A 24,906-nucleotide genomic window follows, 5' to 3' on the forward strand; every position below is an offset into this window, starting at 1 on the left:
TCCAACCCCCCTGCCATGGGCAGGGACACCCTCCACTACACCAGGTTGCCCAAAGCCTCATCCAACCTGGCCTGGAACACTTCCAGGGATGGGGCAGCCACAGCTTCTCTGGGCAACCTGGTCCAGTGCCTCACCACCCTCAGAGTGAAAAATTTCTTCTTTGGATCTGATCGAAATCTCCCCTCTTTCAGTGTAAAGCCATTGCCCGGTGTCCTGTCACTACACAACCCCCAAAGCCCCTAAAGGGCTTTCCTGTAGCCCCTTTAGGCACTGGAAGGCTGCTGGAAGGTCTCCCTGGAGCCTTCTCTTCTCCAGGCTGAACAGCCCCAACTCTCTCAGCCTGTCTCCATAGCAGAGGTGCTCCAGCCCTCGCATCATCTTCGTGGCCTCCTCTGGACCTGCTCCAACAGCTCCATGTCCTTAACATGGATCTTCATTGCACCTTTTGCACCATTTCAAGAGTACATATATTTTAATACTACTCCACATCAAGACTTCTTTTACAAAGATAATCAGCAAAATAAGTGTTCGACTGCCCATCTTAGTGATACCACTTCAAGTAGCTTCCATCCCTAGCTTCTGGTAACAGCCTTGGAACTACAGAGGGCCTCGTCAGGTTCTCTCTCACTCAAAGCTCCCTTGGATTTAAACAGTAATAACCCAAAATTGTGACAGTGAGTATTTTTCAACTCAACTAATTGCCTTAATTTGTTTTTAAAATACATTTGAGGAAACTGCCTTGAACTCACCAGTCAAAATTCACAGCTTAGAATAAAAAAGCAAAAATACTTCAGATACAAACATTTTAAGAAGGCTTTAAATGATTTTACAATAATTTCACTTACGAAAAACAGTGACAAATCAGATTTCAAGGAGAAAACCTGTATTTATCATAGATGTGACTACCCTAAACTCACAGTCTTTCCCACAACTTGCCGTATCTTATATGCAAAAACAAAAAAATGAGAACCACTTTTAGCCTCAAGCAATATAAACATTTAGATCTATGCTCGTGCTACTCCAATATATAACTCCATTTATTTTAAATACGTTACTTGCAGAATCACAGTTAAACACATGGTATTTGCAGGACTGAGACCCTAAAACAGAATAAACCTCTGGTATCAGGACTCTGTAAGAATATACTCTTGGGGGGAAAAAAAAACAAAGAATGGAGGGCTTGTGGATGCACCCGTGATGACACTGAAGTGCTTCCAAAGCTAGATTTTATCCTGACTGTGAGGCTGGGAGAAGGCTCCTATCTCTCAGCCCTCTCATTCTACTGAGAATTTTTTCACACTTTCAGTCATAGATGGTATGTTATCAAAAACTGAATCCATGTGGAGCCAGACCATAACATTGTGGGATCAACCAGTAACCTTCAAGACACCAGCCTACTCATTTAACACGGTGGTTAAGTGGTTAATAAGTGGTTATTTCAGACCTGTGAACTCTGAGAAACGCGTGGTGCTGATTTGCTGTATGCCTGGAGAGTCACGGGCTCGACAGGTACTCGTGGTAAAATAAGCTGTTTCTGAGAAGGACCAAAATGAAGCCCCCTGATTTAGAAAGAAACATACAGAGAGGTTTTTAAAATTCACTTTGGTTTTACCAATTAAACCCATACTGCTTCCACCTGGTTGAATCTGAAAGACTATGTTTTTATTCAAATTTGTGTTTTAGTGAAAAAATCACAGGAGACAGCAGAAAGTTGCTGTAGCTACTTAGAACTGCATTTACTTTTGTGTTGTTTTTTTAACTTAAAATAAAACCAAAACAACAAATGATCAAAATAACGTCATCAAGGCCAATACTCCCATCTGCTTTACAAGATTCTGATACTGCAGTTTTTCTGTCTTGCTGCTTGCATTTGTCTCTGCAATAAAACAGCTGTTTCACTTACCATTTAGGGGGCTCTTCTGAATGTACTTCTTTATCATCAGTAGAAGAAATAGTTAACACTTGTCTGTTTACAGCAGTTAAATAATTCTCAGCATGCTTCTGTTAGAAGGAAAAAAAATGTTTAGACTACAAAGGCATGAGGAATATTGATTTTATTTAATAACTTGACTGAAAAGTTGATAGGCTTTGTGCTTCTGGTGGACTAAATCCGATTTTGGCTAATGGGCACCAGATCAGTTAATTGTGATGACCCAAAAGAGGAAGCCACCATTCTGCACTGCAATGTCTGATGAATCCCATCTAATAAGAAAGGGATCTTGCAGGATCCGATGAATCCCATCATCAGCTAACCAGAAAGGGATCTTGCAGGATCCGATGAATCCCATCATCAGCTAACCAGAAAGGGATCTTGCGGGACGACAAATTAATGGTCTCATGTACTCTAAGTGAATTATTGACAGAGATGTGAAAAACTGAATTGTCTTCTGGATCTGGTCCATTTTACTTACTCTCAGCCCAAGTTCAGTTCTTTCAGTTGCCGCTTCCAGGTCACTCATATCCACAGCTTTTACATTTCCTTTCAAATCAACGTTTTTCCCTTTGGCTTGAAGTTTGCGAAGATCTTCTTGAACCTGAAAAAGAAGTTATGACAAAAATCATACCTACAACCAAAACCTGTAAGACTATGTAGCAGGATTTAATCCAAATTAAATGCTTCCTAAATATGGGAAAGAAATACGTGCAACTTCCATACTTCTGTACTTTTATAAGCAAAAGAATACAAAGCCGACAACTTTAAAGCCATTGACTGCAGAAAACTTGAAAAAAGAGTTCATTTCAAAACAAACCTCGCAAAGCAATGGCAATAAACCTCAGGACTGAGGTGCTTCGCCAAGGAATGCTCTTTCCTCGCACATTCCAACCACCTCTCGGCACGGGTGGCTGAACTCCGCGGGAACCTCAGAAGCGTGGAGGGACCGAAAGGCTGTGAGGAGATCACGTCAGCCGCTGACAAAAATGTACATTTACACCGCGTTACGCGGAGAACCATTGCGGTTACCAAGCCCAAATTCTCCGGAACTCCCCGGCGACGCCGCGGCCTCTCCTCACGCAGGGGGCTGAGCCCTCCCGCCCCCTCAGCCGACGTGAGGCGGCCTCCCCGGGGAGGAGGGGTCCCGCGGGGGAGGACGGCGCCCGCTGAGGCGCGGCCCGCACCCACCTGCCCCAGGACGGCTCCCGCCTCCCGCCCGGCCATGGCGGCCGCCGCCCTCGCCCCTAGCAACGGGACGCGCCGGCCGGGCCGCACCATCCGGCTCGCCGCGGGGGGGGGGCCGGCCCGTCGCACGGGGCCCGAGCTCGCTCCCCCCGCTCTCTAGAAGGACTCGCCCGCTCGCCGCTTCCCCCCCCCCCCCCCCCCGCAGCCGGGTGGTAGCGGCGGGGCCGGAAGGGGCGCGGCGGCGGCGCCATGGCGGCGGCGGGGCCCTTCGCGCTGGTGACCAGCTGCGCCGCCGGCTTCGCGGCCGAGGAGCTCGTCAAACGTGAGTCGGCGCCGCGGCGCGCAGCGAGGCCCGGCCGGGCGCGGCCGCTCCTCACCCGCACCCCTCGGGGGCGGCCGTCCTCCCCTCAGAACTGCCCCCGGAGCGGCCGCGCCGTGCCCGGGCGGCACTGGGCCCCCGCCGGCCTGTGCCGTTTGACCGCCCGCCCTTGAGGGGTCTCCTGCCTGCCCTGAGCAAATAAGCTGTTTAACGGGCGGTGTGAAGCCGCGGGTTGTGCGTTCCGTACCCTGTGACACCGAGGCGCGGGCGATATCACCGCCACAGCCGACAGGGAGAGGGAAGCCCCACATCCCAGAACGCTTTGTTGCCCACTGGCCACTAGCCGTGGCTTAGATGTGAATCACAGAATGGTTTGGGTTGGAAGGGACCTCAAAGACCATCCAGTTCCAACCCCCCTGCCATGGGCAGGGACACCCTCCACTACACCAGGTTGCTCAAAGCCCCATCCAACCTGGCCTTGAACACTTCCAGGGATGGGGCAGCCACAGCTTCTCTGGGCAACCTGGTCCAGTGCCTCACCACCCTCAGATTGAAAAATTTCTTCCTTAGATCTGATCTAAATCTCCCCTCTTTCAGTTTAAAGCCATCACCCCGTGTCCTATCACTCCACACCCTTGTAAAAAGTCTCTCTCCAGCTTCCTTGTAGGCCCCTTCAGGTACTGGAAGAAATAAGTTGTCTTAAGTTATACCTGGAGTACATTGAGAGTTACCTTAATATTGCATAAAAATAATACTTTCTTCAATAACGAATGAAAAACAGATTCATGAGACCATAGGCTTTGCTGCTGGCCATTCTGGTCATAGGGAGCAAAAGTTACTGTGTTTCACCAGGACATGCTGGTGGCCCAGATGGCCCTAGAACAAGGGGGGAACACCAGAGCAACCAGAGTGGTTCGGTAATACCAGCAAGGGGAAAACAAAAGCAGGCTAAATACTGTCCCTCTGGTTTCATCTTTCCATTTATGAAGTGAACAGACTATCTTGGACCTTAAGGATAGTAGAATTTCTATAATTGCTGGTGGGTGTGAACTCCTGCTTTACTTAGGCTTGCTTTCATGTACTAGGCTCTTTGTTGTCCCAAAGCAGAAGCACAAAAAAGGGAAAGCTAAAAAGTTCTTCCTTTCTGCCGTGGTCACAATTGTAGATGACACTTACGCCATATCAAATACATAGAATTCATTTTGTAGAAAGTGGATTTCTTGGAACCCAGTTGCCCTTTTTACGGCTTGATAAAGGAAACATGAGAATAAGTCCTGATAGTAGAGAAAACTGGTGGAATTCTTGTTAATTCTAAAATCAGGGGGATTCCAGGAAGAAGCTGTTTGGATATTGGTGGCTTTGCTGTTGTGGCTCATTAGTACAGCTTTGCTTTTTAGGGAAGTGTCCTGAAGAGTTCGATGCACATACTAAGATGGACATCATCAACATCCCTTTTCTGGGTTGGTTTTTGGCTCTTTGAGTGGAATCTTACCTAGGAGCCGGAGAAAGCCTAGGGCTGCCCCCAGGGATGGCTCCATCTCATTAAACCACACCTTGGAACAAGAATGGCAGCACAAGGTCTGCAGCAAAAGGCTGCTCTGTCAAAGCAGCTGGGTTGATCCGGAATTATTTAAGGATTCTATACCAAAGAATAATAAAAATCTTATTCTTGGTTTTGAGGAAGGGATGAGCAAATTAGAAGGAGTTATTCCAGATTCCTGTAGGTTTCCTTTGATTATTTTCCACAGTGAAATTAAATAAGTAAAAAGGGAAGGTCAGCAAAAAGCTTCCTAGAAATGCTGTTTAATCTGAGAAAGTCTAAAACTTAACTTCTGATTTTTAAAAAAAAAAACAGTACTTACTTTGAAATGTCTAAGCTTCCACTGTTTTCCAGTACCAAAACTGAAGTCTTACAGATAGTCTTTGTGTCTTCTGGTTGGGTTGCTTCACAGTGGGCATTCAAATCTTCCTGAAAGAAACAAGATAATTTACTAAAATAAATAGCATGAGAATTAGGTTCCTGCTTTGTGTATAACAAGTGAAATTCCATCAGATCCAGGAGCAGAAGTAGAACAAGTGTTGTAAAACACTCAAGGACAAGGCAGCTGTGGCTGGTTACACTGGGCCAGGCTGAAGGGTTTTGGTGGGCTGAAAAAAAAAACCTAGTGCAATTCTCAGAACTTGTGCTTTTACAGCATGAAAACGTCATGCCAGGCTAAAGGCATTATTTGGGAATGGTTTAGCTCCATGCTGGGAACAAGACCATTATCTTAGCACCTCTGAGGCTGCACAGTGCTGGAGATACAGTGTGTGTGGTGAAATGTGCCATAAACCACTGCGTTGGTTGGTGGGATCCATACAGCAGTTGGCTTTTGAGTCTGTAACAAAGGCAAACCGAAGCCCTTACTGGTATTATCACTGCTTTTGCCTCTGGAAAAAAACCAGTAAACCTGGTGCATAAGGAGAAGGAAGCCACTTAAAGCATTCACTGATAGGAGATGTGCAAGAACCAGTTTCTCCTGCTGCCTGCCAGAACTTTCCAGGCTAATTACAAGGCTTTTTCCAGTATTGTCATCCTGTTCAGTAGGAAACAGCTCGAGGGTGAGGATATTATGGTACACTTGCTAGATATGTTTTTATTCTTTCAAATTTCCATGGGATACTCTGAATGCTTTATTTTATGAGATACTATGGCAAAACAAAGCTATTTAAAATGCGCAGAGTAGGATTGGCTCTTCTCTTAGATATATTTATCACAAATTAAAACAGCAAATAAAATGAGTTTTTAAAAACGCTGGCCGACATAAATCCTGTCTGATGTGAGTTTGCTTTTTTCTCTTTTCTGACTGTTTATCATTCCATCTTCCCCACAGCAAAATATCTACACTGAATGGATATTCCTGTGTTCTCTTTACTCCCTGTGTAATTCGCAGGAGGTTTTTTTTTTTTATGGTGTATTCCACCAGGTGGCTCTCAAGGCCCAGCCTGTGAGAACTACTTGGTGCACCTACCAACTGAGAGGACTTGAGATCAGGTAGGGCATTGTAGAAAACTGAATTATGTTCTTACAGCATGTATTCAATCTGAAAAACACTGTGAAGAGAGATCAGTACCGTAATCCCTTTGGAAAAAAAAAAAAAACACAACAAACCGTCAAAGACAGGTTGTAATTATTCTAAAAAAAATTACAATGAAACGCACAATACAGAAGAAGTGCTTAAATCTCAGTTGGGTGTTAGAGAACAGGGAGCACTGCAGCAAGAGATCTACATCTGGTTCTTTGATTATTATTCAGCTCTTTTCTGAAAAGTTATTTCTGGTCTCCAGTTCTCCATTTGAAAAAGTATTTGCTGCCTTGCACTGACAGAACACTTACTAAGCCTCTGCATTACAGAAGGGGATGGATGTTGGGTTTTACAGTTTCACCATGTCCTCTTCCTTGTCTTCTGAACCATGGTTTAGTTTGTCTTGTCTAACTCAGGAAATTAGGAGTCAACAAGTTTAAGTCAGTAAAATGAGCAAACATTTATGTAAATAGCTGGAATTAATTTCCAAAAGTATCGGTCAAAATTTTGTCCGCTTTATGAAAAATTAGATATTTGTGAGTGAAGGGACACAACTAATGAGCTTGGAGAAAAACAAGCTAGCGACTGATTGCCTGGAAGTAAAAAACCCTTTTCTCTGAACATATTCCACAGAAGTTTGGAAGTTCCTTGAGCTATACGACACCAGTCACTCTCGGTTACTGGACTGAGCCATGAACTGAGCTTGTGTCAGTTGCTATTGAGTTCTTAAATGGTTTTCTCATAGAAAATGGGCAAAGTGAGTTGTGAACTGGGATAAACTGGAGGAAGATAATTGTCCATGTCCAACCAGTGTGATCTCAGTGCACGTTGACATTAGTGCAGGGGCTTTGGAGGTTGCACAGGTGGACGGTGCCAATGCATGCAGGAGGCAATGGCCCCAGGGCGATACTGGGGCTGGCTCAGAAATGGTCCCTGGCCTCGAATAATTCACTGTAGATGAAGAAGCTTCTGCTGCTCTAAAGTGCTTTCATGCAGAAGTGTAGGACACCAAGATACATCATGTCTTAATTAGTGTCCAGCAGTCATGGGTAAGACTGTGAAAACAAAATAAGTGTCCCATGTTGGCCGTTGCGGTGTATCTTGGAGGACCTTGAACTCTAAATCATGTTTTCGAATGTTCTTTTGTGGCATGAACTTTTCCATGGGTGTTTTTAGTCCTCTCTAACGGTGATGTATTTGGAGTCTGTTGGCATTCCTGTCATCCAGGAGCCACTTCTGCTCCATGAGAAGGCAAGCTAATTGAGGCAGCCCCGCAGGCCTGCCTGCTGTTGTGGTCAGAGTGACTCCGGTGGTTTTCCAGGCTCTTTGGGTGGCAAACCACTGACACTTGCAATGGCTGGGGAGATGAAAATTAAAACTGAGGAACTCACTAGAGAGAAGTTGGACAAGCCACCTCCTTCTGCCAGATTAATGTTCTAGAAGTTTATTCTGTACCCAAATAAAACTTAATGGGGTTTATTCTGGTGAATATTCTCTAAATTAGATATGAAACTGCTCTGAATTTACTTTTTTCATTAAAATACAGGCTATCTTGGCAAGAAATTGCTGGAATTGGGAGGTGAACTAGTCCCAACACGGAATATATCCTTGACAACTCAATTGGAGTCGCAGTGCATATTTCTTTTGTAGTTTCTGCTTGTTTAAAGCCAAAACCCAACTGGTCTGAGTGACTTTTAGGGAGGAGAACTGTTCACACGGTTCCCAAACTGCGGTTCACTTCCTGCCGTGAGGCTGTTCTGCAGTAATTTGTTACAACCCTACCTGCAGGCTGGGACATGGCAAGTCTCAATCCTTGCGGAAAGTTCCTGCAGTCCTTTGAGTTCCATGTGCAACATCCAATTTTTACTGGGAGCGAAATTTCACAAGGGACTGGCAAAGTCTTTGGGTGAAGGATGGCTAATCAGAAGCACAATGGGATGAAAGAGACCGCTTAAAATACAGGAACAGTGGCTGTAGTAGGAAATGGAACACGTCCTCCTTCTTCTAGCAGTGCTTTAAGGCCTTAATTTGTCCATGAACTCTTTTGTAAGGAAAAAAAAAAAATCTATTACAAAGCAAACGTGAAAGTTCTTTCACATCAGCTTTTGAAATCTTTTCTAGGAAGTTCTTTCCTTTTGTATTCTTGCTCGGGTGGCAAACTTCACTGGGTGACTTTTGAACCGACTTCCTTGCCTCACTCTTTTCCTTCCTTTGCCTTTTTAAGTCTCTGCTGATTTTCGGGGTTTCAGTAATTTCAACGGGCTCCTTTATTCTTAGCCACTTATGGCATTGACTCGCAAATCCGTTAGCTTAGAACTGATTTCTGCTTATGTATTTTTAATTGCCAAAACATTAGTGAAGGGAAACGTATAACATTTTGTGTAGCATTCAAAACCTCCAAACAAAACATCTGGTTTTAAGGGCAGAAAATGAAGATTATGCCTGCATTTGAAAAGCTAGGCAACAGATAACTCTGGAAAAAAGCATCCCTGTGTTTTGAACACGCACAGTGGCATTTGTCTGCCTAACCTGTTTCCCCTCCTAGTTGCTAGAATTTTCTACATTATGTCTAAGCAGAGTGGAAGCTGCCTCCTTTAGCCTCAATATCCATGGAAAAGAAACTCCTGGTCGAGTAGCAATTGGCACATATTAAATGTGGTCCTGTTTACCAAAGATGCAGAACTAAATCATACCATGTCTAGTACTTGAGTAGTTATTCATAAAGCTTCTGTTTTATTTGTCATCTGCCAAAACACCTGTATTAGAACATGTACATTAAAGCTGTAGGTTTTGTCAAGTGCCATACTGTCATTGGATAATCTGTTTTACTAGAATCACAGAATGGTTTGGGTTGGAAGGGACCTCAAAGATCACCCAGTTCCAAACCCCCTGCCATGGGCAGGGACACCCTCCACTACACCAGGTTGCCCAAAGCCTCATCCAACCTGGCCTGGAACACTGCCAGGGATGGGGCAGCCACAACTTCTCCGGGCAACCTGGTCCAGTGCCTCACCAACTTCTGAGTGAAAAATTTCTTCCTCATATCCAATCTAAATCTGCCCTCTTTCAGTTTAAAGCCATTGCCCCTTGTCCTGTCACTACACGCCCTTGTAAAAAGTCCCTCTTCAGCTTTCCTGTAGCCCCGTTAGGTACTGGAAGGCTGCAATAAGATCACCCCGGAGCCTTCTCTTCTCCAGGCTGAACAGCCCCAACTCTCTCAGCCTGTCTCCATAGCAGAGGTGCTCCAGCCCTTGAATCACCTCCGTGGCCTCCTCTGGACCTGCTCCAACAGCTCCATGTCCTTCTGATGTTGGGGACCCCAGAGCTGAAGGCAGCACTGCAGGGGGGTCTCAGGAGAGCAGAGCAGAGGGGCAGAATCCCCTCCCTCGCCCTGCTGCCCACGCTGCTGTGGATGCAGCCCAGGACACGGTTGGATTTCTGGGCTGCCAGCACACGGTGCCGGCTCATGTTGAGCTTCTCATCACCCAACACCCCCAAGTCCTTCTCCTCAGGGCTGCTCTCAACCCATTCTCTGCCCAGCCTGTCCTTGTGCTTGGGATTGCCCCAACGCATGCGCAGGACCTTGCTTTTGAGGTCAAATTTTGCCCTCAGATTTGCCATGTCCTCCTCCTCCCTGCTGCAAATAATCCTTTAGAGTTTAGAGCTCTCCTTTGCACTGCCTGGTGCACCACGCTCTTTCACCAGTTAAAATTCTCAGACTTCACCATTGGATGCACAAATCACTGAACCTTTCTATGGCAGCCTTCGCAATGAGTTTTTCCTGCCTTTTTATTGATAAGATACAGATAATTTCAAATTGGTGTCCAGACTATTTGGAGAACAGCCTGTTCTAGCATCTCCAGGAACATCTCAGCACCTGTAAAACATGACCCTTAAGATCTCTGAAAGCCCATATACTTTATTTCATTTTTTTTTAACTCTTCTGATGCCCAAGAAAATTCTAGATGACTCAGTCAATATTATATATAACTGACCTGTGTTCTAAAGTGTCTATGGGTTTGTTCAGCTCGACCAAGATATTCTGCCCTTCCCAGGGATGGATGGGATGCTCTGCTGTCTATAATTCACTTCCACCAGGTGGCTGTCACGCTCTGAGTGTGCACTGGGAAGGTTGCTAACCACACATGAAGGGCACTGTTTAACCTTACATTATCAAAGCACTGCCTTGGATTTTAATTGTCCAACTCCTACCTGGAATTTAATGGGAATTACAACTGAATCGGAGTCACTTGGTTTATTTTCTCATTAGTTACCTTCAGGTTTTGGTCACAGCCCAACAGTTCTTTACATCTGAAGGAACATGCAAGGTTTGTTTCTGCTGTAATAAAGTCTAGGTATTCTCTCCATACATCCTGTTTACAGGTAGTGAGTTTGACACTTTAAAAGACATTTCCAGGAAAAAAGGCTTGCTTTCTAAAGAGCTTCTGTACCATATTTTATTTTGAAAGCTAGATAATAAACTCTTTTGAAAGCTAAATAAGAAACTTATTTTATTGATGCTGCTTTTATCATCTGCCTTGTTCATTTTCTTTTATACAGGTATCACAGGAAGAGATGACCTCGCTGTGGGTGCAACTACAAGTGGAAAAGTGAATTTTTACCCCTGGACAATAGATAATAAATATTATTCTGCAGATATTCACCTCTGTGTAGTACCAAACACATTTCTTGTTACTGAAGATATTGCTGAATCCGTGCAAGCATTTGTTGTGTACTTCGACAGCGCAATAGTAAGACTTCTTCATTGTATTGCCTTGTCCGTGTGACATAGTTGCCTTATCACAGTGCCAACCACAAATTATACTCCTCTTCATCTTGTGCCAGCCATTCCTTTCAGGCTGTTCTATTAATTGTCAGTAAATCAATGTTAAATTATGCCTGCTAACAATGGAAACAGTTTCCTTCCCTTTTACTATTATACTCCAGCTGGAAGAGAGGTTATGCAAATGTGCCACTGAGTTAGGCAAACCCTCCTCCAGCCCACCATTCCCAACTTTACTCCTAGCTGATACTAGTTCAGAAAGGCTGCTTTAGGATAGCCAGGAATGGGGGAGCTAAATTCAGTGCCATAAAGATTCAGTGCCATCGTTTTACCCCAGATCGTTGCTACTAAGCTGGCAGCAGCGAAACCAGTACTTTAGCAAAAGCCAGGAGGATTCTGAGACAAAAAAAAAATTCTAAATAAGGAACTGTTTTTCACCACAGATGGGAAAGGGTGCATACCACACATTCTGCAAAGATACCTTCAACCAGACATCTTGGGGCTGTCTCGGAATAAACTAGAGCAATGAGAATAGTTCACCAGCCCCCATAACATCCACTTTAGTGTGGAAGATGGAGTAGTTGCACATTAAACCCAAAACATGCTTCAAATGAAATACTCATGATTAGCTGGAAGTAAAAATCTTCCCTAGTCTACACTAGGATTGCATAATTAATATTAAACATGAAAAGGAGGTCCAAGTCAGTAGGATTAACTCACACGTAAGGTAAATCCAGAATCAGAAGGAAGTTGTAAGTCAGCTTCTCCGATTAGAACACAAGTGTCTTAAACATACTCAATGTGCAGCCTAGCATATTTCCTTACTTCACTGCTTTTATTCTAATACTATTAATGATTTAAAACTAGTTTAAAAGCTAAAATATTTGAGGATGTATTCCAAAGAACTTTTTTTTTTCCCCTTCAGAAATCTGGACTCGATCCTGTCTCTGAATGGCTTCCCCTAACAGAAGAGTGGTTACCAGAAGTCATGATTCTGGTTTGTGACAGAGTATCTGAAAATGGTATGAAACCCAAACAAGTTCCAAACTGACTTAGAGTTATTAACCTTGCCTAATAATTTATTTTCTAGTTAATCAACACAATTGTTTCTTAAAATATCTGTGTGAGACTGGGCTTGAGATTTAATTGAGAAGGTTACTCTCGTGGCCGGGAACAGAAGAGTCATAAGCTAGTTGTGATTAAAACTGAATTAGAATTTCACAAGCTTGCTTGAAATGAGCTCTGTGTATCCCATTCCTGGTGTACCAGCATGCACTGCAAAGTAACTAATAAGGCATTTATGTTACTGGATGTGTGGATCCTCTGGTGAACAATGAGGATGACTGTTGGTTGCTCAACTACAAAGTACATTCATGTTTTTTGGCCTTTGGGACATTAAATACACATTTGCTTTCGTTCTGGATTAGTGTGTGCAACACAACAGCAAGCTGTAAGGTGCAGGTGTGTCCCTGTAACTTAGTTCAGATTCAGACCTAGAGTTACTACCAGTCCTCATTCACTGTGGCACCTCACTTACATTTCCCTTTGAGTGCCCACTGCAAAGCCGTTTGATTTTATGGTATTGGAAAAAAAACAGTTCAAAGGAGGAGTTTGTTTTAACTCTGGAGTTTCTGGAATCAAATTCGAAGTGAATGGAGGACCCATGCCAGTGACTATATACCTTTCCCCCATACAATCCAGAATAAGCAAAGAACTTTGAAGGAATAAAACGTAGCTAAAGATTCAACTGCTGATATTAGTCTCAAACATTCATGTTTAGTATGCATTTTTGTTTCCCTGCTTTAGGTGTTAACAGACAGAAAGCTCAAGAATGGTGCATCAAGCATGGCTTTGAACTGGTGGAACTTAGCCCTGAGGAACTGCCTGACGAAGATGGTAGGACTGCCACTTCTGTTTTAACTTCTAGAGTGAAAAAGCACACCGAAATATCTTCTGAACAATTGCAAGAGCCATAACTTTATTTACGTGCTACATGATTGCAGCATGGAATGCTCCCAGTTGGTAAGGCTTAGTCTCAGCTATAAAAGGTCAGGAGGAGGAGGAGGTTATTTCCTCCGAGAAATTCCATTTGTCTCCTCCCAAATACAGCTGCTGTTTATGTAGCACCTACATAAAAATAATATCTGCTCCTTTTTCTGGCACTAATCCTGGGACTGTATTGATAGATTAGAAGCATTTATATTCCTCTTTGGAAATAAATCTAAAAAACAAGAACCAGAGGGATGCACAAGGGCAGGAAAATTGTCTTTTTTTTTAAAAAACTTCAAAAACTACCGTACACACCAAGAGAAGATAAACATTATTCAAACAGTGACGTGATAGGCTGAAAAGGAGAGATTGTTTTTGAGACTTTCTGAAGTCTCAAAGAAAAAAGACATTTGAGAATAGCGTGCACTGTTATACAGGAAATAAACCAGTTTCAAAATCACTGGCTGACCATACGTTTGGAACTTGAAAAAACCCATCGAGCAAAGTCAGAAGTGTGATGTTCCACTCCTGAAAAGTGACTGCGCGCTTCCTGACAGCCTTATCAGCATTGACCTTATCTCCTCATTTCAGTGACACAAAAAAAGTGTTTACATCTTGCCTCTCTAGAGCCAAAAGGAGATAACCGGCTCCGTTTCCAGGAGTGGAATTAGTCACCAACATTTGCTCTATTTCAGGTTCACCAAGTGCATAGGTGTCACCAAAAATTATTTAGTCTAAAGGTCTTCTAAGCTAGAACTCAAGTTCCTGCCCTCCCAGCCCCTTTAAAGGCCTAGATTAAAATTGTATCTTGTAGCTAAGAACCCCTCTCCTGCCCCCACCTTGTCTTTCAAGATGCATTTTTTTTTTTGGCACTTTGTTAGTCAGAGAGGGGAGGATACACATTTTTGATTTACAGAAACCAGAAAAATTTGACGTTGGTACCCCTTAAAGTTTTCTTATGAAGTGTTTTCAAAGGAAATGCTGGTAACACTAAGTTTTTTTTTTTCTATTGAATAATTGTTGTAAAGAACAAGCTATTTACTATTTAAATAATGGGAATAATAACTCAGGATGTTAATCTTTGAAGTATTAAAATATATGTTCTTCCCTGGATTTTTAATATGGTCATTGATTCACTGTGACTCATGCATAGGAGGAAACGTATTCCAGTGAGTAACATATTTACCCTGTAAACACGCTGTATGAGTTACTTACAAAAGATAAAATGGATGCAGTAAACATACTGGGCCAGTATCTGTTTAAAAACCCTGACATTTGTGGCAGCTCATCACAAATGAGCTGGAGCTCTTGCTCTGACTACAGCAGTACAAGTGAGAACTCCAGGCTGAGACTCTTGGTAGTGACTGATACAAAACCAAAAAGCAGTGTCAGAGGGCAAAATGTTCTATCCAAGAGGTCACAGACAACTTGAAATTAATTTTTAAGGGCAGTTTCAATTGCTGCACCTGTCCCTCAGTCATCCTAAGAGTTTGATTTTTAAGCAATCATGTTTTTATAGCCAAAGGAGATTTTTTTTCCCTTCTGCTTTGTGAGACCTGCACAAACATGGGAAGCTGACTACACAGAGGAAATGGGAAAACTGACTTTGTACAAAGTGGTGTCAGATCTATTCAGTAAATAAGTTAAGTCCAAATAATGCTTTCCGTAGCCTTTCAAGTAACTAATTCACAGGATTACGGGAACGTTTGGAGTTAGATGCTGTGGACATAGCTTTACAACAATAACTTCCATTTTTAGCAAGCATCATGTCTTTTTTAAATGGTTCTCTGAAGTTCTTTACTTTCTAAAGGAAGGAAGAGTAATTCTAGCACCTGTTTTTATGTGATACAGCATTCCAAAAGATCTCAGGGTAAAACATGCCTTGCTTTTAGCAGCAAATTAAAAATTGCCTATTACTATTAAATTTACTTATATGCTATTTAACAACGTACTTCCAGGAGTGTAACTGTTTCTGGTCTAATTGTTAGGAGTGCAATGTCTTTGTCTTTTGGTTTAGATGACTTTCCAGAATCCACCGGAGTGAAACGGATCGTGCAAGCTTTGAATGCCAACGTGTGGTCCAACGTAGTCATGAAGAGCGGTACGTAACAGGTTCCTCTTACATGAATTCTGGGGAACGCAAGGCCTAGAGGGCTTAGTGTTTTTAGCAAAAGTTTAATCTGAGCAGCTCCAGTGCCACTGTCACTGCATCCATGTAAAGAACTAGAGCACTCCTCAACCTTTTACATGGAATAGTAGGGTTTTGGATACTGCTTCCATTGTCCCTTGGTGCACAGAGAGGCTTACAGGCAATGGGTGAGCTTTATTCCTGTTTCAGCATCTATTCCTGTTCCCTCTGTACTTAAACTTGCTCTCTACCAATAACTTCAGTTAAATATTCCACTAACTCTTCCAGTTTCAATAAAAAGTAAAAGCTTGTTCCACCAAACCGTAGCAACAAATAGCTAATCATTATCAGCTTGGTCTAAAAACTGAAACATGGCTTAGTGTAGAAGCGTGTGTTAAATTCCAAATTTGTTACAGGTTTTTGAAAAAAAAAAAAAATTGAAACAGGGATGAGAATAGCAAGTGTGGAAATGAGATTTGGTAAAGAAGTGATTCAGGTGTCTGTTGAAGGACACACTAAGTGCATTGCAAGAAGGACTGTCTTCCCTACAGACAACCCAACTCAAGTACATGGAAACCACAGAATTTTTTGAAAACAGTGCAAAGAAACAGGCAGCCTCAGATAATTTACTGCAGATAACTGATTATCAGGTAGAGTTAGAATTTTGGAAAAGTCACTTTAGGATTGGACTCATTAGAAAAGGAAATGCTGTGGCTAGCCCAGAGTTACTGCACATATAAATACTTCCATTTACTTGAAAACCTTTAATTACCTTTCTAATAAAACAAGCTGTTGCAGGAAGTGTAGGAAGATTAAACTCTTGTGGAGTGCTTGGCCTTACATTTCGTGTTTCTCAGAGTCTCATCCCACTAGCAACCTTCCAGTATCAGCTCCCTGATGTACAATTTTTCCACTGCTGCTGCTTCTTCCTCCCTACATCTCTCAACTGTGTAACCATTTCAAGTGCTGAGAGGCTCCTGCTGGTTCCTGTAACTGCATGGTGGTTCCTGGGACTCAGCAGAACTGGGATGAAAACCACTAAGCTGATAACATTTGTCAGGTCTTTCTTAACGTAACCTTCTGAGTGTGTCTCATACCACATCGGAATGAGGTGAAGGTGGGTTCCGAGGGAATCGAGCCCTTGTGGAGAAACAGGTATCCATCTGAGATGGTGTGAAGTTCTCTCACTAGTGCTAACACGGCTTTTCTTAACAGCCCATTTCCTGCATTTGACAGATGCCACATTACAGAAGAACAGAACGTAGTCACATGTTCAGTTCTTTGTGGGGGGAAATTCCTGTGCATCATTGGTGTGTTCTGTAAAGGTCAGGCTCCTTGTAAATCCAGATTTTCTATCTCCACAGTACAGAAACCACACAGCATTGATGCACATTACTGCCAGCCCCTCAGGAAGTGAACTATATTTGGTAGCTGTTGCAGCCTGACTATGCCTTCAAAGGGAAATTGTTGAGCTCATTTTACTTAAAATAAAACTTTTTACAACCTGTAACGTATCTTTTGTTTTCAGCTTCCTCCTCAGCCTGGAAACTGGCCACCATGTAAATCAAACTTTAGCTTTCCTGCTGAATTATCTACACCCACTGGCCATTTAGAAACCATGCACTCACACTCCATGGGAACATTTTTCCTGAAGCACGAGATATTTGTGTAGTAGTAAATGGTTACAGCACTGTTAAGCGTAGCCATCCAAAAAGCCAGTGTAACCACGTTGCCTTACTTCAGCTATTTGTGTGAGAATTTAAGTTTACAGACAGAATTTATAGAATTTGCGTGAGAATTTAAGTTTACAGACAGAGCAGGATTGACTTTTTTCAAGTACAACCACTGACCCCATGTGATTTTAAGGTGTTTTATCTTAAACCCAAACACAATTCTTAAGTTGTAAAGTATTTTTTTCACACATCTATTAAGAACATTCTTGACCTTTTGATTTTTTCCTCTAGCCATTAAATACATTCATTCTTACACCAATTCATAAAAGTAGGTATTAAATTTAACATAACTGAATTATAAACATTTTAACATCGATTAGTACCACATGCTTGTGTGTAAGTAAAGCAGTGTTGTCTCTACTAAAAGAAAAACAAGCAGCCTTACCTGAGAATCTCCAGAGGGCAATTCCCTGTTGGAGTTGGGGTAAAGTTGTTGGTTCTCCAGGCCTCAGAGCTCTCCTCAATCCCAGAATCAGGTGGTTTTCTTCCCCACATGCAGAAGAACATGAGTAGTTCTTCAGCCAACACCTTCCCCCTACAAAGGTAGTGTACTGCTGGTGCCCTTGGCTGGTCCTTCAAGAGAAAAACTAGTTGACCAAGGTGACTAGAAGAAGAGAAACAATTAACTGCCCTCTGGAAAAGGCTCCCTGGCTACTTTCCTGCTTAAATACCTGTTCAGTGATCCCAGCTGAAGCTGGTTACCTTGGGTGGGGGCAGTAATTAGCCTGGCTCTGTTTACAAACAATTAGCCTGATTTAGGGCAACTATTTAAACTTTGTTATTTTAAAAAAATATTAATTTTGATCTTTCAATTCCAATTTTGTATGGAAGTCAGGATCACCATGTGTCAGCTAGAGACAACCTATGGAAAAATAGATAAAGACAGTGGAAAGGAAGGCAGTGCTATGAGATGAGCATATGTGAACCTCGGAGCAGTGTACTGGAGCTCTGCAACTGCTGGTGAGTGACACCTGTGGTAATGGAGCCCCCAACTATTACTATAAGTTGAGTTGAGATAATTTTTGGCTTTGGTGCTGTGAGAACATTGTGTAAGGCATCACCCACTTCCTGAATTGCACCCAGAAGCTGAAATAACTTTTACATCCAATAAAAAGAGTTTATAGGAAGGCTCTTTCAAGGGTGTGCCTGCGAGCGAGTGTTACGTCTGCCACCTCCCTAACCATGGATCCAGAAACAAATAGCTGCTTTTCAGAAATTCCTCCAGTAGATTCCAGTTCTTTCTAACTGGGATGACGTTTTGTAGTTATGCTGGCTGAGGTGATGTGTGTGTAGTGGTGGTGGGGATGGAACCACTGTCGTTTTTCTGTGCAGGATGAACTCTATTAGATATGAAGGAGGTACATGATTAGGTCACTTCATCCACCCCTCTGCCAATGTGGGAATGTTCTCTCTCTCGTACATTCTGCACTGCAGTGTCCAGTGTAGCTTCAGATGACTCAGAAATTGGCTAAATGTCCATCTTTACAGTTTCCCAAAAGACAGCTCTTTGCTCAGCCTGCTGAAACTTGGGGAAGCTGCTTTTTGGTTTGGGTTGCAAGTCCCAGTCTTTCATCACTCGATGGCCTGTTATGCAGCTGGCAGACTTCAGGGGCTTTAATATCTCTTGTGATTGATTTCTTCCCAAAACCTGGTCAGACAGACCTGTTAAAGAAGTAAATCCGTGTAGAACAGGGACGATTGAAACAACTACCTGCCAGGAGGTGAGGAGAAGAGGACTGGGACAGGACACACATTAGCCTGAGTACACAGTGAGGATTATTGAGCAGAAACTGAGGTCTCAGTGATTCTCTGATGGGGACAACATGTTTACATGTTGTCTAGCTTGCTGATGTTACACATTCGACTCTTTGAAACGAGACTTTGGATAAATGGCAAGTAAATTTGGATAGTGCATAAAAATGACATCACCTCAACGTTTGAGTCTAGAGCTTAGTCATTAGTGTAATATTAATTTAAACCACACTTTTTTTTTTTTAAGAGTAATCTTAATCTTTCTTCTGGCACAAGTAATTGTTTCTGGCTATTTGCAGTACAATAACTTAATAGTATTTCTTTTTTAGTTGACTAAATGCTAAGATTTTCAGAAAAATCTTCAGTGTCTCTTGTGTAACTGCAACTATTTACTACCCAATGCAAGGCCAGCAGAAAACAGGCTTAGGAAAAGAATCCAACCCGTAATATCACCTGTTATGCACATATTTTTATTTAAAAAAAATAAAGTTTTAAAAATACAGTTAGTTTAATTTAAAAATACTGTACTGCATCCATTATCTTAGATGAGAAAGATGATTGTTTAGTTTTAGGTTTGCATTCATGTTTTTTTTTAAGGTTGGATTTTAAAGTTCCGTTGAAGCACACGGTAGGTGAGCAGACGTGGAGAGCCCACAGCACCTTGCAGTGTGAAGAAAGATGGGATTTGATGGCTGAGGCCTTCCCTGGATTCTGAATTAGCTATTTCAAAGTTGCCTTTGCCATTACTATAGTGCTCAGCCTACTCAGACCATCCATCTGTCAGCAAAGGCACTTGTTGTGTTTCCTGATTCTAACCACAAACCCAGTGCTGCTTCCCATGGATGGTGAAACCCGGGCCACTGAACGTCAGTAAGAGCAAATGCTGCTTCTGTTGAAATGTGCCTTGTTTGGTGTCAGAAGACGTTTGTCAGACCACATCCTAACAGAGCAGTGACTTCAAACAAGGAGAAAAAATAGCTCACATCTCTTGTGGCTTACGTGTCTATTCCCTGGTGGTAATATTTACAAGGAAATGTTGTTAATAGAGTTTAGAAAAAGCTTAATATGAAAAATTTCTGCTCAAAATAAATTTTCCAGCGCACTGACACAGTTTTACAGGGTGCTGTGTCTCTTCCCTGAAACATTCTGTCGTCTCCCATGTGGTCAGTTACAACTATTTGTAATAATATTCCATTTTCTGTCCAAGTAACAGCTGCTTTGTTTTCAGACAGGAGCCAGGGCTTTGGTCTCCTCAGGACGTTCGCAGGTGCCAACTGCAGCGCTGGGTCCGAGGAGAACCGAGATACAGAAGTAAACAGTAATTCCTATTTCTTGTTTTTTGCTCCTACTGGTTCTTGTGTTGCTCTTTCCTGTTGTCAGGCTCCGCGTGGTGGTGGTGGGAGGCTTGCTTCTTCCACCTTTTCAAGGGATGCTTCACAGCCTGCTGGAATGTGTTTTAAAGGAAACACTTCTGAAGTCTGAAAAACTATCTGCATTTTTCTTACAAGTCCTCCTGAGACAGTTGCTCCCGGGAGCTGTCACCTCATGGTCCTGTTTTTCAGGACGTTGCCTCAGAACTTCATCCTTTTACCTGGAGATGGCTGGTTGTGTGCTCAGTGTGGAGAGCTGTTGTGTGTTGATCACACTGACTTCAGCACTGTGCAAATGTTTTACTCCAGACAACCCACTGGAGCCAAGAAGCTCCATTCAAGATGTTGTTTTTCATTAATATCCAAGAGCAGTATTTTGTGCAAAACAAAAACCATCGCTCGATAGCGTTATTTAAAAAACAGCAACAAACCTGTCATGGAAAACCTTCATGCAGTACCTGTGCACAGTGTTGCAAAAGTGGCTTTTCATAATACACACGGCAGAGGTTTGCAGTTGGTAATGGTTTGAGACAAAGAATGAGTTTCTGAAGTGAAAACAGGAAGCACCTGATTTGCTGATGATGATTTTTAGGTGAATCACTGGGTACTCTAATACCTGTTGTTTCCTGACAGTCCAATCCCTCAGCAGCAGACAGAGAAGAATCCCATTTAGACGACAGAGAAGATGGAGCTGGCACAAACAGCCTACAGATTGACAACATTGTGGGTAAGCTCTCTCTCTGCTTGGCAGGTATGTTGGGGATGGCACCGCTGTCAAGGATGGTCCCAGAAAGCCACTGGCTTCTTCTCAATGGAAAGTATGGCATAAATGTGCTTGCCAGAGCCAGCAGAGGCTAATTGCTTAGACTTTAGGTGTTCGCCTTGAAAAAATGGGCTAGTTGTCTGTGTGAACAGTCAGTAAATGAAATATTTCTTTTCCCTCCTATGGAGCTGGAATTTGCAAAACATTAAAATACTGGTTTTATCAGAAAGGTTTTCATACCTGCTGACAAAACAGAACAATCTACCTTAAACCAACCTACTTGTGTTTCCTTCAGATCCCACGTTAGATACGGACATTCAGGAGTTAGCCAGCCTGACCACGAGAGACGGTGACCTGGAGAACTTTGAAAGGCTGTTCTCAAAGCTGAAAGAAATGAAAGGTAATGTACCAGGGAGAGACATCCTGAGCTTCGCCACCTGCTCCGACCACTCAAAGGCACGGAAGTCAGTGTGTCACTGGGGGAGATTGTACAAATTCCTATTCTCCTGTCTGAGGTTCTTTATAAGCAGCTGATCTTTTAATTAATTTGCCCTTAATCTTGGTAGTTCTCTTGAAAGAAGAGAACTGTTGAGTGCTAACACACGGGTGTTGTCCACTGGGAACTAATGCCATGGTTTTCCATAAGCAAACCTAAAAGATTATTTTTTTTCTTAGCTCTACAACTGCCTGCCAGTCTCGCAGTTTAAAGCTACAAATGTTTGAGATGGAACCCAGTGTGCTCAGAAGCATCAGCCTTCTGGTGTTTGGGAGTTGCAAATGAAATAAAAATACTAAATAAAATCCCTTTTTTATGGTCTTAAACTAGTTTCTTGGTAGTCCCCCAAAAGCAGCTGCAATAGGCATCTCTCCCCCTGCTCACTCCTGAGGTTGACAACCGGAGTTATGTTCTTTTCCACAGATAAAGCCGCGACGTTGCCTCGTGAGCAGAGAAAACTACACGCGGAAAAGGTGAGGTTTTGGAAGCGGCACTGGAATGATGAAAAACGGGGTTTTCCTTTCTGAGCCACAGCTGCTTCTCTGGTGGGGTTCCTGTATTAAGAGCAGTAAGAACGAATGGCACAGTCCTGGCAAAGACTGTCTCGTATCTCCCAAGAACTGAACAACAAACCTGGAATTTTGAAACACCAGGAAATGCTTTCCCCTTTCACAATTTCTGAAATGAAGGCTCTGCAGACACTGAGAGTGTGAGCCAGCTTCCGCTTAAGTCAATGGAAGAACCGTGATCTCAAGGAAAATTGAATCATGCCTTAATTAGCACAAGTTTTGGATCACACATGCCTCCCACAAATTCTAAATTATTGCCTCTGTGTTGAAATCTCTGAACTGCAGAGAGGATCAGCATTGTACCTAGAAACGTGGTTGCTAGATGTAGCTGCTGCTCAGTTCCTACTTTTTGGATGCTAAATGCAAAATCTTCAGTCATTTGAGGGGTATTTTTCACCCTTTCCCATCTTTTTTTTTCTGTTGTTAGGTGGCCAAAGCCTTCTGGATGGCAATCGGAGGAGACAGAGATGAAATTGAAGGTCTCTCCTCGGATGAAGAAAACTAAGTTCTGCGGCTGTAAGCGGCGGAGCAATCCGAGAAGAGCGATCTTTTCCTGCAGGAGTGGTGGTTGTGCAAAGCCCCGCGCAGCTTTAGTTGCTTTCTTTGGTTAAGGGATTCCCCGCATCGCTGTAGTAAGTTACACATTCCACAGCTCCTCATGGTTAGAGTGGTTTGCTCTCACTGTTCATTTATTCTCTCTCAGAGCATTTTGGAAGGCACTGCACGCAGCTAGAGGAAGTAATAATTAGTTTACATTTTTCAAATTAACATTTTTGTCGTTTCCCTCTTTTGCGTTTAAAGAAACAAATTCACTCCCGGTTCTCTTTCCGCGTATGGCTGCTGGCTGCTAAGTGACTACTTAATTCCAAACTCGACGTTTTGTTAAGTGACTACTTAATTCCAACCTCAATGTTGTAGGTGCAGGCCTGCGAGATGGTTTTCTGTAGCTTTAGAGCTGACTTGCTAGTTAGAACCAACCAGATTTATATGAGCCATGAAGAGAAAGATGCTGAATTGTACCTGTCCTGGGCTGCGAGGTTCATGCTGCCGCGTGTCAAAGCCATTAAAAGTGGCCCACGGGCTTTGATTTCTGTTGGCGTGTGTAAGTACGTGGTCCTTCCCTGGAAAATCAGGTGGTGTGCCACATTCCCTGCATTCCCATTGGAAACCGATTTCGGGATTAAATGCAAGACAGCTTTTGCTGCCGTTCCAAGCCCAAACCTTCTGCACTCCTTGGCCTCCAAGGCCTTGCGGAACACACAGACCTTCTGCTGGTGAATTCTGTCCTGAGCACCTGAAGAGAAAAGCTGTGACTTCACAAACCCCACGCTGTCCCGTGATGCATTTGTTACGGACTTGTGCTCCTACATGGTCAGTAGAAGGCACCGGAGCACGAGTCTCCAATTGCTGCTTCACGCTATCAAGGGTTAGGGAAAAATTCCTTTGTCCTTCGGTTTAGGATATTGTCATCCTCTGCACAGTCACTTAGTCGTAGACTCACTGGAGAGTATCAACGTGGAAGGCGCGAGGAAAACAAGAAGGAAGACGTAGGCTGGTGAGGGAGAGAGGGGAGAAAAGGTAAATGCCACCCTGTGTGTTTTCCTACTGCCATCAGGTGTCGGACACAGCGGATCAAGGAAAGAGGCGGCGAACGGATGCCGTGCTGGAGAACTGGGCCGTCCCCAGTGCTTGTTTGTCACACCCTGGGACACGGCGCGTGTTCCGCAACAGCATTCCCTTATCAACCCGGGAACGCGCCGTCTTACGCAATCGTATTTAGAAATTTTGAAATGAACTTTTCCAATGTCTGTTTTTTCATCTCAATAAAATTCGTGAGTCTTGAGACAGCGGCTTTCTGTAGATTATTTGATGGCTTTAAATTTTGAAAGCACTTTCACTTTCACCGTGGTTCTTGACACTCATTGCCTCTCTTAAGATTGAGCAAAGCTACAATACTAGGCTTCTTGGAATGCTGTAGATCATTTCCTGGGTAAAAAATGCCACGTTTTCAACTCTCAAGAAATAGAACTGAAGCCCTGTTAGTAGTTTGAAAAGCATTTCTCACACAAGGACTGAGCAGTAGGTCCACCATCGCAAAACACCTATTTTTAAGTAGAAATGTTCCTTTTAAAGGGACACACAGAGACATCCGAGGAACCACACCGACCAGGGCCACCTCTGCCAAACTGAGTGGCACCAAACAGCTGCCGGGCCGTGCCGCGACTCTCCTCCATTTTCCCCAGCACAGAGAGCTGTAAAAAAGAACTGAAGGTGGTTCCTTCCAAGCAGGGAATAGTTTTCCACGTTTCCCTTTTGGTAGCTCAAGAGTGTTTTTTTTTCCTTTCTAAATATTTGTTGTGCAATAGCACCGAGTGGCAGAAGTGCAGAGGAAATTCACTGGGTGCATCTTTGAACACTTGCACGGATAATGTTGTGGTGCAGATCTTACAAACACACGCAGAACTTCCAGGCGCGCTTTTGTTGCACGTCTTGTCCGCAGGCACGGCCCCTGGAAGCATGGCTGAGACACTGGGAAACAGTTTTACTGATCCTTACAGAGTGTCCTATTGTATTTTTAAAATCAAGGTTGACTTTGCTGGCAGCTTGGGTTTTATTTTGTGGGATGTTTTTTTTTTCCTTCCGAAGAGAGGCTCTGGTTTTGGCTACAGAGTTTCTTTACAAAATAGACTAAAAGGGGCCTTGGTGGAAAAGCAAAGCTGAAACTTGTTGTCTTTTACTCAGTTTCTCCTTGTGTAGCAATGCCAAAACAATTCCCACCTGGGTTTTACATCCTTGTAAGTGTTGAAGTTGTTAGCTTTAC

General features: G+C 43.2%; 2 protein-coding genes across 3 annotated transcripts in view; one reads left to right on the forward strand and one right to left on the reverse strand.

Annotated features, from left to right (window-relative positions):
- IQCH (IQ motif containing H) overlaps positions 1–3,157 on the reverse strand; it is a 69,514-nt gene extending 66,357 nt beyond the window's left edge. Inside the window, exons 1-4 of the mRNA XM_086620555.1 lie at positions 3,122–3,157; positions 2,412–2,534; positions 1,904–2,001; positions 1,445–1,559 (exon numbers count right to left, since the gene is read on the reverse strand). Of these exons, the coding sequence (XP_086476681.1) occupies positions 1,445–1,559; positions 1,904–2,001; positions 2,412–2,534; positions 3,122–3,157 (372 nt within the window). The remainder of the gene's footprint in view (positions 1–1,444; positions 1,560–1,903; positions 2,002–2,411; positions 2,535–3,121) is intronic.
- Positions 3,158–3,352: 195 nt separating this feature from the next.
- On the forward strand, positions 3,353–23,928 carry AAGAB (alpha and gamma adaptin binding protein). 2 transcript variants are annotated; one of them, XM_086620227.1, is made up of 10 exons: positions 3,353–3,440; positions 11,063–11,253; positions 12,211–12,307; positions 13,092–13,181; positions 15,292–15,375; positions 20,116–20,198; positions 20,891–20,984; positions 21,316–21,420; positions 21,940–21,989; positions 22,513–23,928. In XM_086620227.1, the coding sequence occupies exons 1-10, from the start codon at positions 3,368–3,370 to the stop codon at positions 22,588–22,590; spliced, it is 945 nt and encodes a 314-aa protein (XP_086476353.1). In that variant the 5' UTR covers positions 3,353–3,367; the 3' UTR covers positions 22,591–23,928. The 2 variants fall into 2 exon arrangements, with proteins under 2 accessions (XP_086476353.1, XP_086476352.1); XM_086620226.1 differs by having other exon boundaries at positions 3,368–3,440; positions 21,328–21,420.
- Positions 23,929–24,906: the final 978 nt, after the last annotated feature.

The sequence above is a fragment of the Tauraco erythrolophus genome, chromosome 14, assembly GCF_009769465.1.
Source record: "Tauraco erythrolophus isolate bTauEry1 chromosome 14, bTauEry1.pri, whole genome shotgun sequence".
Lineage (NCBI taxonomy): Eukaryota > Metazoa > Chordata > Aves > Musophagiformes > Musophagidae > Tauraco > Tauraco erythrolophus.